General features: G+C 42.5%; 1 protein-coding gene across 4 annotated transcripts in view; it reads left to right on the top strand.

Moving 5' to 3' along the window:
* The window catches only part of mast4 (microtubule associated serine/threonine kinase family member 4), a 120228-nt gene that overhangs the window by 79123 nt on the left and 27649 nt on the right, over window positions 1-13456 (top strand). For all 4 annotated transcript variants that reach the window (XM_061060962.1, XM_061060963.1, XM_061060961.1 and 1 more), the window contains one exon: window positions 11340-11428. In XM_061060962.1, the coding sequence (XP_060916945.1) occupies window positions 11340-11428 (89 nt within the window). The remainder of the gene's footprint in view (window positions 1-11339; window positions 11429-13456) is intronic.

Here is a 13456-nt window from a genome sequence, read left to right as displayed (position 1 = left end):
GTGATGGAATAATCTGCAGCATCCTGGAGGTCTTCAGCTCTGACTGAGCACTTCCTGTCTCCTACTGAGGTTCCTTCTTTGAACCACTTCCTGTTCTCTTTGACTCTTAGACCTGAAAACAATCCCACTGTTTAGCGTTTTCTCTCACATGCACCCCCGAACATTTCAAAAACATTTCAGGACACTCTGCCCATGAGATGTTCCTGAGTTGCCCATCATACATTTCACTCACAGTGTGAAGAGTTCAAACTGACAGAAGAGGTGAAGAGTCTCAGGAGACGAGGCATGGAAAGGACGTTCTTCAATGTTGGACTTAGCGACAGGAATCACTGTGTAATGTTTCAACGTATCCATGGTTACGTACCAAGCCACAGAGTCTGACACTACAGTATAATGACAGTTTTGCAGAGATTTCTACTCAAAGCGTCATCATAACCAGCAGGAAATATTCACATTTTAACAATGGGGCCATTTAAAAAAACACAACACATTAATCACTCAAGACTAATGCCAATTAATTAATGTGAAGTGACATCACATTAAAGGGGCGGGGTCTCTAAATCTGAGACTTTAGACTGAGTTATAACCGTCCATTTTGTTTACTGAACTTGACCTCAAATGACCTTCATTTTAATCCAACGCCCTTCAGATTGGATCGAGTTACCGATTTTCAACATGTCAGTTTGTTTACGTTTGTTTACGTTTGTTTATGTTTGTTTGTTCCTCGCTGAGCGGAGGTCGATGAATGTAACCGTACCGACTTGCAGCTGAATGTCTTGATGCCGGTTGCAAAATGTAACGTACACGCCTCGCTCCATCAATCATGTGATTACAGCAAACACACACACACACACACACACACACACACACACACACTTACAGGCTTAACATACAAGGAGGGGACTATCGGTCTATACTTCACAAATACTAAACCTTGTTTTTCTGGTCATTTTAAAAATACAAAAAAGTAATACCACATGTACTTGTGATGTCTTTAACCCTAATATTACTTCAAATGTACACACACACACACACACACACACACACAGCTCTGTCTTGTTTCTGTTTGCAGAGCTGAACTTTTCTGTCTCTTGAATGCCAGAATTGTAACTTGAGATACTAGTAAACATTAAAATGTAAGTTCATAACTTTTACATGACGTCACACAGTTATTGAAAAGCTCAACCGCTGCACGCTATGCAGAAGTTATCAGTCACAGCGTCCACCTGTGTGATGTAATGCACGTTGGATGTGACGCTCTAACCGACCAGGAGACGCGCTCGGGGTTCTTCTTCTACAGACTTTAATGTTTGAAAGAAAACCCAGAGAGGCTGTTAGCCGCTCCGCTGCCCGTTTGAGGGAACAAAATGAACGTCATCCTGACGTCAAAGATCGCGTTCACTCGATCTAAATATTCTCACATCGCCGCCCCTGAACTCTCACTGACAGCTGAGATCCTGATACGATCATTGGCTAACATTTACTAGCTAATGCTATGCTAATTAGCACTAACTGATGCTTTGATGACGATGACATTTCTTGCCCTTCACATCACAAACCGTAGACATATTAACACGAAGCAGTTGGGCTGGGAGTCTTTGGGATTCAAAACGATTCTGGATTCATGATTCAAAGTCTACTTTTGGATTAGTACACACTTCAGGATCTCCTCCAGTCCTCTGTGAGACTGACTGAATTTCTTGTTGCTCCATTTGGCGTTCTACCGAGTTAAAGAGCTAGCATTAGCACTTAGCAGGGAGCGACTGATTAGCTAAAAAAAAAAAGAGAAAGAAGTTGGACACCACCTCTATGCAGCGGTGTGAGATGAAGGATCCTCCTCTAGATTTGAGTCTACATCACCTCAGTGAAGATCTGGTGAAGACTTTACTGTCTTTAGAGATTTCAATATTTCCCTGTTTGCTGTTTGCTGCTGCCCCCCCCCCCCCCCCCCCTCTAAATATGACTTTCCCTCTCTTCATCCTTCACTCTGTGCAGGCTGCTGTGATCACTCTGAACCTTCACACATACACGCAGGACTCACAAGTCGAATTCATCACCGACCTGACGACTCTCTGCTTCTACATGATCTGTGTGTGTGTGTGTGTGTGTGTGTGTGTGTGTGTGTGTGTGTGTGTGTGTGTGTGTGTGTGTGTGTGTGTGTGTGTGTGTGTGTGTGTGTGTGTGTGTGTGTGTGTGTGTGTGTGTGTGTGTGTGTGTGTGTGTGTGTGTGTGTGTGTGTGTGTGTGTGTGTGACTTCAGCTCTTCTGACCTTGTTTATCTTTTTTTTTTAACAAGCTCTGTCCAAATCAGTTACACAACATTTTGGTAAATCTGCAGTTTATGCGTTTTAAAAAATTTGTTTAATTTGCTGCGTCTTCGTTTGTAGAGGTCAAACGAGAAAACGCGAGAAAGTTGAATGGATGACTCTGGGACTGTTTTATCTGGTGAACAGCTGAGGGGAAGAATCCCCGCAGCAAGAAGAAGAAGACGACCGTGCAAAAAAAAAAGCTCCTGATTTCCATTTCAAACACATCCTGCTTAATACACACTGACCCTCCGAACTTTTGGAGGGGTGCCAGTTTGTGCACAGCAGCATCTGCTGATGATGCAGCGCCCCTCTGGTGTGCTAACCCCCCCCCTGCACAGGATGTGAAGTGGTATCTGCCTGTTACATGATATGAAGCATGTAAAGCGTTTGGGATAGAGAAGTCGGTCGCAGTGAGACGCTGAAACACAAAGTCAGCTGGTGTTAGGTGTCACATCCTCGCTACTGTGGAGTCTGTCAACACCTGAGCTCCCTCCCTCCCTCTTGTCAGGACCCTCAGTGGATTACTCTTTTTTCATCTGAGGACAGAGGAGGACAGCGTGTCCTCTCTGGCGCCGTGTGTGTGTGTGTGTTTATGCCGCAGCTGGCTGCAGATGTGTCTGTGCAGAGGAAGTTTGGAGCGAAGCGGCGCTGCTGTTGCAGGAGCGTCAGTCAGGACGGCTCGGCGGGTCGCATCCTCCTGAACCCCGAGAGCCCCCGCTTCCCCTCCCCCGGTCCGCAGAAGCCCCCCCTGCACCTGCCCCTCTGGCATGACTCGGACACGATGTCAGACTCCAGCCTGTGGACGGTCCTGTCCAACTTTAACATGCCGCATTTCTTCAGCGGAGCCCGGCTGCGTCGCTCTAAGAGGTAACCCTGAGATCAGCTTCACCTCCTTTATTTACCTGAGACAGAATCCTGTAAAAAGTTTCAATCAGATACGGAGACTAGTCAGACAAAAATGAGTGGACATGCAGAGTTCCTGCGTCTTGTTTTTGTGTTTACATGGGGTCACCATGAATAAGGAGCTGGGTGTTCCCTGCTCGCCCATTGTGTTTGAATCGCTTTGTGACTCTAATTGAATGTTTGGCGCTGAGGGAGTTTTGTGTTACCAACACAGGATGTGTGCTTTCCTTCATGCCACCCCCCCCCCTCCCTCTCATGAACGTTTAGGGAAGAGGAAATGCTGAATATTCTGTGTGTGACCTCTTTCTGTTGATGCTGGTGAAGGTGTTAAACGTCTTTCCCGCCATCATTAACCGTCACTGCTTCAACCCTTCAACCTTCCTCAGGTCTTCAAACACAAAGGTTTGTTTTGGTTCAGAGGGTTGCTCGGCTCATGTGATTCAGAGAGCAGACCCACTTTACAGCTTAAGCCACTTGATCCCAGTGGTTGGTATATGGTTTGAGTTGAGCCAGTATAACTCATATTTATTTTTAATCCCCGCCCTGACCCATTTCTAATGGCACAGGAGCTTAACTAGGAGATACGGGCTGTTTTTGGACGTCTTGCATCAGAGCATGAGAACCTTTGTGTGATTTGTGTTTGTACTCGGGGGAAACTGAAGCGTTCCCAAAGGGAGAGATCTCAGCCGCGTTAGTCCGCCATGTGTCTTCAAATATCAATTTGAGTTGATGCAGATTTGAATGACATAGATTAGATTTTACTGACGGATTATCAGTGATCCTCTGAACTGTTGAAAAAGAGTTGAGTGGTTATCGGTGATTGTTTGAGAACACACAAACAGTGTGCAGAGAGATGAGACAGTTGAATGTGCGGACGCCTCCTGATGGTTATAAACCTGCTTTTTAAAGGGCTTTATCATCACGGGAAACAAACGCTCACGTCGCCAAAACACAATAAAAGAAAAACAAAATGAGATATGAAAGAAACGGAGCTGTTCAGGATTTTCATGTTTCTAAAGTGGATAAAATGTAAAGAGTGTAAAAATGTTCTTTTCCTGTCTCATTATATCACTGCCTCCTTTCACACTCGTGATTTAAGTGAATATCACACTATCATCGGCCACTCTGTTAGCAAAACTGATTCACTGTTGGGGACATTACTCTACTAAGTGTGGTAGTCGAGACCAGACAAACTGAGACCAAGACATCCACGAGACCAGAGTGCTCAGAGACCGAGTCAAGAACAGAGACCAAAAATCTCACTGGAAAATCATCATCTTGTGTTCAGGGCATGGGCGCCATCAGGCAACGTTGACTGGTGTTGATTTGAAATCCGGAGTCTGCCCAGTTTGAGACCGAGTAAAAATGCTTTCCATTTCGAGATGAAACCGAGGCCTTTAAAAAGTGGTCTCTCGAGACCAAACTCGAGTACTACAACACAACCCCCATTTTTGTTTGGACCATGTTTTGTGACTCGCTGTGAAGCTCTTTGAATTGCATTTGATTTGTAAGAAAGTAGCTGTATAATATAGAATATAATATGTTATAAAGAAAGATTGATTGATTGATTGATTAAAGATGAAGTTGAAGGTAACTATAATCATATGGAGGCGAGGGAAGAGAAAGAAAATCACTTCCAAAATATTCTTGATATCAAGATGATAAAAACTAAAAACTGGAGTCACTGAAACGTCCATCACGTTCAGAAAACAAATATTGTTATAGCATCATTTTGTTTGCATTCGATCATCAGACTTCAGAATCTAAAATCAGTAAATCACAAAACGTTTTGTCCCCCAGAGTTTAAAAAAGGAATCAAAAGATGAATAAATGTTGAGTTTAAACTCAAGATATTAGACTTTGTGTTTGCAAACAAGGTCGCTACGTCAAGGTCATTACTGAGAACATGTTCATGATTATCCTGAAAAGAAACCAATCTTTTAATGTTTTTATGATACGACGTGATGTGACATGATGAGTATGGCACGATGCGATATGATACAATTAAAGAGACCCAGTATGAGCACTTAGCACCTTTTAGCAAAGTCACAGTAGAGACGAAGAACTTCCTTTAAGAGGCAGAAACCTTGAGCAGAACCAGACTCATGATGAACAGCCGTCTGCCAACAACGGATACAATACGGTAAAATACTGTAAAATACGGTAAAATTCAGTAAATTACTGTAAAATACTGTAATAATAATATGAAGAGAGTGAGTTACATTCAATAGTTTTCTGTTGTAATGTCTAAATACTCAGAAGCTTCAGGATGTGAGCTCGTCCCTGCAGGTATATTGACCATCTTAATAAAGTTTTGATACGTGAAATTTGAAGCTCCTTGCAAACTAACAAACATGAGATTGGTCCGAGCCTCGCTGCTGTGATCGATGTCACGTCCTCAGATGTAGAAAAGCATGTGCGGGCAGTGTCTCCGGTGTATAGCGGGAATGAAAAAGAGCGGCTTTGCTTTTACCCCAAGCAGCAAGTTTTTTAAAAACGCTATTAATAGAGCCTCGTGTGTCAGAAGTCTGACTTTGAATTTGTCAGCCATGCAGCAGCAATTTCTGTGGCATGTCGCTTTGTCAGCTCACCTGACAGCTCTGACAGCGGAGAAAAAAAAAAGATTAATCATGACTTCTGTTGTTGACGAGGGTCAGGAACCGGACGTTTTTAGATTTCAGAGACTTGTGAAATCAAAAGTTTTTTTTCATCTATTTCTGCCTCTTCCTGCGCCCGAAATACATTTAAAAAAAGCTGCATTTTAAGGATTGTTGTTGACAGATTGAGACTACTTAGTGATTACAGAGTTCTAACAAATCTAGGTCGGTCTAGAAGATGACATGAACACACGTTTGGAGGTAAAACATGTTAAACTGGATGTGTGATGTGTTTCTAACTTTTGATAAAGACAGAATATTTTTAGCCGTAGAATAAACCGCACTGGTGGAGATTTCATGTGTAGTGCAACAAAGGGATTGATGAGGTTGAGGGTTTTTGCATATAAGCGAGACGAGTAAATCTCATATGGATCCGTTCCAGCGGATCTCACACATCTGCAGTACAGCGCACAACACTGGCCTACTTTCTCCCTATCATCTTCGCCCAGGGTTTTCTTTATCCCCGCTTTTAAAGCCTCACTATACAGAAGCGCGTTTTCCTCTCCTCGCGCTGAGCCGTTCAGGACCTAAAAAAAAAAAGGAAGCTCGGCTCGGCTTCAAGCGATGTGTGCCATCGTAACCTGCGGAAAAGTGATCCAGGAGAGCAGCGGTGATGTGTCTCTGAGTGGCTCTCGACTCTCTAATGGGGTTATAATGGGACAAACAGAGCGAGAGGGTGAAGCAACAAGAGGCTTGATTGGGCCGCTTGTGTTGGCTTAATCCACATTGAGAGCGTACAAATAGATCTCGTTAAATCTGATCCTCTTTGACCGAGCACCTGTGTACCAGATTTCACTCGACCCCCTCATCGTCGTGATAAATGATGCACGGCATGTGTACACACTCGCTCGCCAGCTCGCGTGGGTTAGATCCTACAAACCACTTGAGCAAACAAGGATGAACGGGGATTTCAGTCAGAGCAGGGTTTCCCCCTCATGATTAAGAGGATGAATTAGGATTTCTGTGTTACCAAAGGAGCATTAGCGGGGGACTAAACGGGCAGATTGAGAAACTTCTGCTGCCAGTTAAGGCCGGGCATACGCTGGAAGATTGTGATGCAATGTCGGCTCACGCGGTACGAGTAAAAGCGTTTGTGACGCACGATCAAAGCTCATGAATTATGTGCTCACACTTTAAAGATGGAGTCATTAACTTTTTACCTACAAAATAAAAATACAGACTACAAAAGTAAAGCTGCTCCATCGTCCCTTCTAGGCCTCCATACTGGATTTTACTGTTCTGGTTTGTTTTGGTTGACTCTGGACATTTCTGGGTAGGGAGCTGGTGTGTTTCCTCCAGCCAATGACAGCGCGGGGGGGGGGAGATTTATCTTCTGGACACCAGTTCTACATATTGTTCATTTAGACCCCCCAAATTGCCCAAAACTTGACGTCAGATATCTCACTGGTGCTTGACGGTAACTGTTCTTGTCAGATAAACATTCATGTCAGATATTTCTCTAAAGCTTTTAAGCTTTTTTCCAACATTTGCACTTCCTAATTTGTTAGCATAAGAACGCTAGGCCATCATGTCTACTGAGTGGTTAATAATTTGTCCCCGGCACAATTTGTTTGTCACCTCCATCATCACATTAGCATGCGGCTAATTACCCACAAAATAAGCAGGAGCCTAGCTGCCTTCTTCTGTGAAATTGTGAAATCAATTCATCAGATTAGCGGAGAAATTGCCCCGAAAAGTAATCAACACCAACATGAGCAGTGAAGCCGTCCCCCAGGCCCCGTGTGGATCCTAACACAGCGTACACTGGACTGAGTGGGAATCAGAGATTGGCTCCAAAACCAGCCAGTTTTTAATACTGAAGTAAACAGTTTTTTTTACTGTGCTGGAACAGATGAAAAGCTGAAACCAAAGGGGACGCTTTTACAACTTAAATACTTCCAGCATTTGATCTAACTGCTTTTGATTCTCTGATATTTTGTACATATTGGCCTCCAGAGCATCAGAAGGTCGGATCCGCTCAAAGTAAACAAGCTACAAAATGTGACCTGACTTCTTCTAAAGCCTGTAAAGACATGACTTTTAAGGAAGAAAGAAAGATAAACCCATTTGGTGCAGCAGATATCCTGCAAACTTTCAGAACTTGAATATTGTTTGTATTCAATAAAACCTAATGCCAAAGACAGATTACACGTTACAATCAAGATCATAGCTCCATCCAACAGACATACAAGAAAGTCAAGCATGTGAAAGAAATTGTCTGCCTTCTGTGATGCGTTCAGTCACATCAGTGTTTTTGATCTGTGAGACCACAGAGCGCTCTGAAAACCCGAAAAGTTACAAAATGGTGATGCCAAAAAAGAATGTTGAAATTGTTGAAAAAACAGTTTTTTTTTAAAAACTGATTCTTCTTTCCCGGATGTCGTTTAGCCACGACCCTCCTCCTTCCAGCATCATCACCTCGGTCCTGATGATTGGTCGGGTACCACCGTGTAGTCTGCTATGTCTGACACAGCACGGATTTATGGCGCTGTGATCGCCTAATCTGACACAGTGATGATTGTGAGTCCCAAGTTGATGCAAAAAAATTGAAACAACAAGCCAAAAAGGGGAAACCAGGCAGATCCAAGCATGAACAATTTAACAAAGATGAAGGAAATACTTAAATGCCTTTATCATAACGGCTATATATATAAAAAAAGGCAACGTGTTCTCGACCATCGAGGGCTTGCAAACTGTACACCGAGGCTGTAGTGCATTCACAGCCTGAAGTGTCAGACACGATTCTGCACACCATTTTCAGATCCTGTAAAAAAAAGTTGTCTGCCTCTTCACTCTTGCTGCTGTGACATTGAAGCTCTGAGGGCTCTGGCTCCAGAACAAACTGCTCCTCAGCGCTGTTGACAAAGAGATGAAGGACGCCGGCTCACGCTTTTCTGCAGCACTGCAGAAGCTCATGTGCATGTGATCTTTCTGTGCGATCAAAGCTGCAACACAGTGACTGACTGACACTTATTCTAACTCTGTCATGTTCTTTTCTCTCCTCTGTCTCCCTTTTCTCTCACTCACCTACATTAATGTTTCTCTGGCAGTGCAGAAAGAGGCTTATTCCTGTAACCATACAGTACTGCCTTTTTTTTACTGTTATAAACACTCTTATTAGCACCAAGTGTTTTCAGGGTTAGGGTTACCCTACCCTAGGAGAGACATTGTATAATAAAAAGAAGAATGCATCCTTAGTTTAAATGGAGGTGTTTAAATTATTCCAGAATAGGTCCCTGTGCCTTTCAAATTGTATTCAATATTCCTTTAAATTCAAACTAAAGTGGGACCGCGTGGCATCCTTGTGGAACACCGCAAAAAAGTGATTTGGCTTTTGGAAGAATTGGCCTTAAGAAATGCCTGGTTTTGTCCTCATGTTCCTGTTTCATTTCAGAAAGATATTTAATCTTGGGTACTAGTGCAGAGGTGGGCTCAGTTACTCAGGAATTGAACTCAGTTAAACATGAATCCTTTAACAAAGACGCTAACTTCGATAGTGGTTATTACGGTTTATAATTTACTAAACTTGAAATTAATGTTAACCTTATCGGCATCATCAAAACGCAACAAATACAACAGCTTTATGTCATGTCAATAGTTCTTAATGGTCCCTGATGACTTGGAAAACTCTAAATTACACGTCTGTGTGCGAGTCAAAATCTACAAATTATAGAAACTTTTCTGACATCACCTCCTCTGGCGGGACGCCTGTTGGCTGTAAGTTTGTTTTGTCATTGTCTCCGATATTTACACATCTGCTGTCTTCAAGTATCACTCCATGCTCCACGCTATACGTCTCTATAAAGCTTTGATTCTTGTGATTCTGACCGTGTAAACCATTTCAAGGTCAAACCAACACCGCAGCCACAATCTATGCATCTGTCAGACTACCGACAAACAAACAAGTCTTCCCATCTGAAGGTCGCCTGTTCTCTTCGGGTCAAACTATTCCAACAAAAACTGTCCTGCTGCATCTGCAAGAGTCCCCACGATCCAAGTCCAGTAAAAGATTTAATCCACACACATAGCATCCATAAAGAACCTCGGATTGCCTCAAAATCTCTGTTGTTGTTCCAGATTTTCAAATGTATTCTTTGTACTTATTCATGTACTCTCATATCTTAATTGACACCTGATTGGACAAATCAGGACCTTCCATTCATTGTTCCCAGGCTACTTTAGCCAATGAGAGCCTGAGTAAAAGCAGGACTTTCTTTCTCTCTCCTCTTTGGCTGCATCACACATGAAGCAGATGTGTCAGTTGAAATAAAGTGATCAAAACAGCGTCGGCAGTCTCGTCTCTTCAGAGAGTCAGGAGCAAATGAGGACAGCTGAGTTGAGTTGATGAAATAGACGTTAACAGAAACCAAATTTTCGGAAGTTAAATGTTTTGATAAAAAATGTTCGCTGATATTCAACGATTAATTGATTAAGAGACTTGTGCTCAGCTGTGTATTTGTGTTTCAGGCATCTGCTGTTAAATCAATAAAGAGCACAGACTGAACGAGCTGAACTCTCCACACACTGAAAGAAAAAAAATATTTTGGCACGTCGAGTTTGATCATGAAGAGGGTAGAAACTTAAATTGAATGCCATGTTGAAAAAGCCAGATGAAAATTGCTGTAGTTCTCTGAGGAGGTTATGTAACAGGATGTCACTGAGTCTCTGACCTTGAAGTGAATCCATGCTCCATTATGTTCTTCTTCCTACAGCTTCTTATTGAAAAGTGAAAACCCAGGACTAATCTAAACATTGAACACTGAAGCTGCTTTTATGTTGAAGTAGGTTATATTTATGTCAAGGTGAAAAGCTCGGCCACATCCATGAGTCAGGACGCTGTCCTTCACAGTGGCTCCCTGTGAGTCACAGTATTAACATGTGAATATAAATCCTGCCTTTTGTACGACTGAATCAAGATGTCTCAAGATGGAAATGTGTCATAACCAACAAAAAATACTAAATCTGACTAATTTTTTCATTTTAAATTATGCCAAATTTAGGCCTCAAATATATCGCAAAACAACATACTTTGCAACTAAAGACATTTATACAAATCTCAGCGCAAAGGCCAATTGAAGGTTTCATCTGCAGCATCGAAAGTGGTGATTTTTGAGTGTCCTGATGTGCGTCCTGACTCGTTTCATGGAATTCCTTGTGCTCCTTTGTGACGTTGCTGCAAACATTCAATATCTTGATGCACAAAAACAAAACCAATGTTTCTGCTTCATCCCGGGCGTCTACTTTCAGAGTTTTTTTTATGATCAGTTGAAGCAGGATTGTGCATCCAGCAGCCTGCGGGAGGTTTTCAAAGGGTTAGCACTTTAAGTGTTTGCAGCCAGTAAAATGTATTAATACGTCTAATCTGATTGTTCACACGTCTGACTCTGAAAGTTTGGATTCTTCTTGCTTTAAATCGTTCTTTAAATATCTGTTTGTCCACTTTGCTAATATTTGACTTTTTGGTTTCACAGCTGCAGAACGAGCAACAGAAAAAGCCTGATAGGAAGCGGTCAGTCTTCAGGTTTACCTCGACCCCACTCGCCTCTGTCCTCTCTCACAGGTAAGAGTTCAGATGTACCATAATAAAATAAAACGTGCATGTTTTTGTTGTTTGTGTGCATGACTTGTTCCCATGACCCAGTGTCCCCGTTGGTGCACAGAAGGACAGGATACGCAGTCCATTGTGTCGTGCAAAACGAAGTGATGACTCAGCGAAATGTCTGAAGATCAGAATCAGAATCAGAATCTGGTTTTATTGCCAAATACAAACACATACAAGGAATTTGACTTGGTGTATTGGTGCTAAACAATTAACAAGGAAATAAAGCAGAACTAGCAACAACTTAAATAATACAGTATAAGAAGATATTACAATATATAAAATAGAATTTAAAAATGTAAAATATAAAAAATAAATAAAATAAATAACACATGATGTTAAATCGTGCTTCAGATCAGAACGGTAGAAGTCACCTGACACCCTCATGTGGTCCTGATTTTATCAGATGGATAAATATAAAGTTATCTTAAACTCATGATAAGGTTTAATGCCCCTGAAAGCGGAGGATGCAGAAACTTAAAGGCCCCAAAAAAGACTCTTTAAACGTGTATTCTCCTTCCAGTGGTGATATCTTTCAGGTCACTTGTGTGTGTTGTCGAGGTGATAATCTCGCCGTGCTCTGGCGGGTCGCAGGGCAGTGATTGTGCTGGCGGAGGAGGAAGTGTTTGCCCCGTAGAGAGGAAATGCACAGGAGTAGAGGGGGAGACCACAGGGCGTTTTTATTTCCTGCTATTGGTCGGCGGGGCGCAGAGCTGCAAACTCTCCGTATCTGCACTGAATTTTTATAATCTCTTAACGAAGGAGCTCAAGCCTTTAAAATGGACTCGGACAGTCGGAATAGTCTTTCTAATGAATGTGTTCAGCTTTTAGAGGACCTGACTCTGTGGCTCGCTCGTCATGTTGGGGCCAAAGGTAAGAGGAAACTGAGCCGAGTTCATTCGCTTAGAATCCTGATTTAGAATAATTATCCTGCTTTCTTGTCGGTGTGTTTAGAAGTTAAAACCTTTATTTATGGTGATAAAAAGTTGTAAACGCAGCATTATTCTCCTGCACCATATGTCTTCTCGGTAGATAATCAGGTGCAGTCTGATTCCCAAAGGACACTGTTATCGTCTTTAATTGGCTGTGATTCAAACTTCACTGCAATTAAGAAGGTGACGTTCATCACTAACAAGAGGCACGGCCCCCTTCATTGTTCCCCAGGACGGAAAACAAGGGCCCCGCCTCTTGTCATCGCGGGGGGGGGGGGGGGGGGGGGGGGGGGGTTAATTAGCTGTTGGGTCCGCTCGGTGTAATTATGTCTGATTGATGCTGGACCACAGGTTTGTTTTTACAGTGCAGCTGTGGAAACATGACGTTTAATCAGAGCCACACAGAGGTCCCTAAAGTTTAACGTTCCTCATACCGCTGAAGCACAACGCTTCTGTGATATAATGACGTGAGTTAAAGGTGCAATATGTAACTTTTCAAGCGTATTAATCACTTTGTTTTTCGAAAAAAAAAAAAAAGAAGCGGACTGTAAACTAAACATGAGACGTTCACACTCACAGTCTCTCTTGGAAATGCTTTATTAATCCCAGGGGGGCACTGGGTATAAGCCTGTAGGCTCTTTTTGATGGTAAATGGACTTGAGCTTATATATTTATTTTCTCGTCTTCTGACTACTCAAAGCGCTTTAACACTGCAGGTCACACCTCCACATTCACACGCTGATGGTAGAGGCTGCTGTGTAAAGAGACAAAGCAGCAGGAGTTAGGGTTGAGTGTCTTGCTGTGATGAGTTATGAGTATTCCTGTCAGCTGTATGTATCATTAAATTGATATTGAAGCATATTGATCAATATCGAACCGTGACCCAAAGAATTTAAATCGAATTGAATTGTGAGGTTTTGGACAATACCCAGCTCTAGGTTCCTGTCAGTTGTTGCTGCAGAGCTGAGGCAGTAATACTTATAGTTCATCTAGACATGTTTTGTTTCTGCAGCAGACATCATTCACTTCTCTACTTTAGTTAAACTATCAGCTTTTT

Source organism: Labrus mixtus, chromosome 17 (assembly GCF_963584025.1).
Source record: "Labrus mixtus chromosome 17, fLabMix1.1, whole genome shotgun sequence".
NCBI classification, from domain to species: Eukaryota; Metazoa; Chordata; class Actinopteri; order Labriformes; family Labridae; genus Labrus; species Labrus mixtus.
The sequence above is the reverse complement of the archived record's forward strand: the minus strand, read 5'-3'. Positions and strand labels throughout refer to the sequence as shown.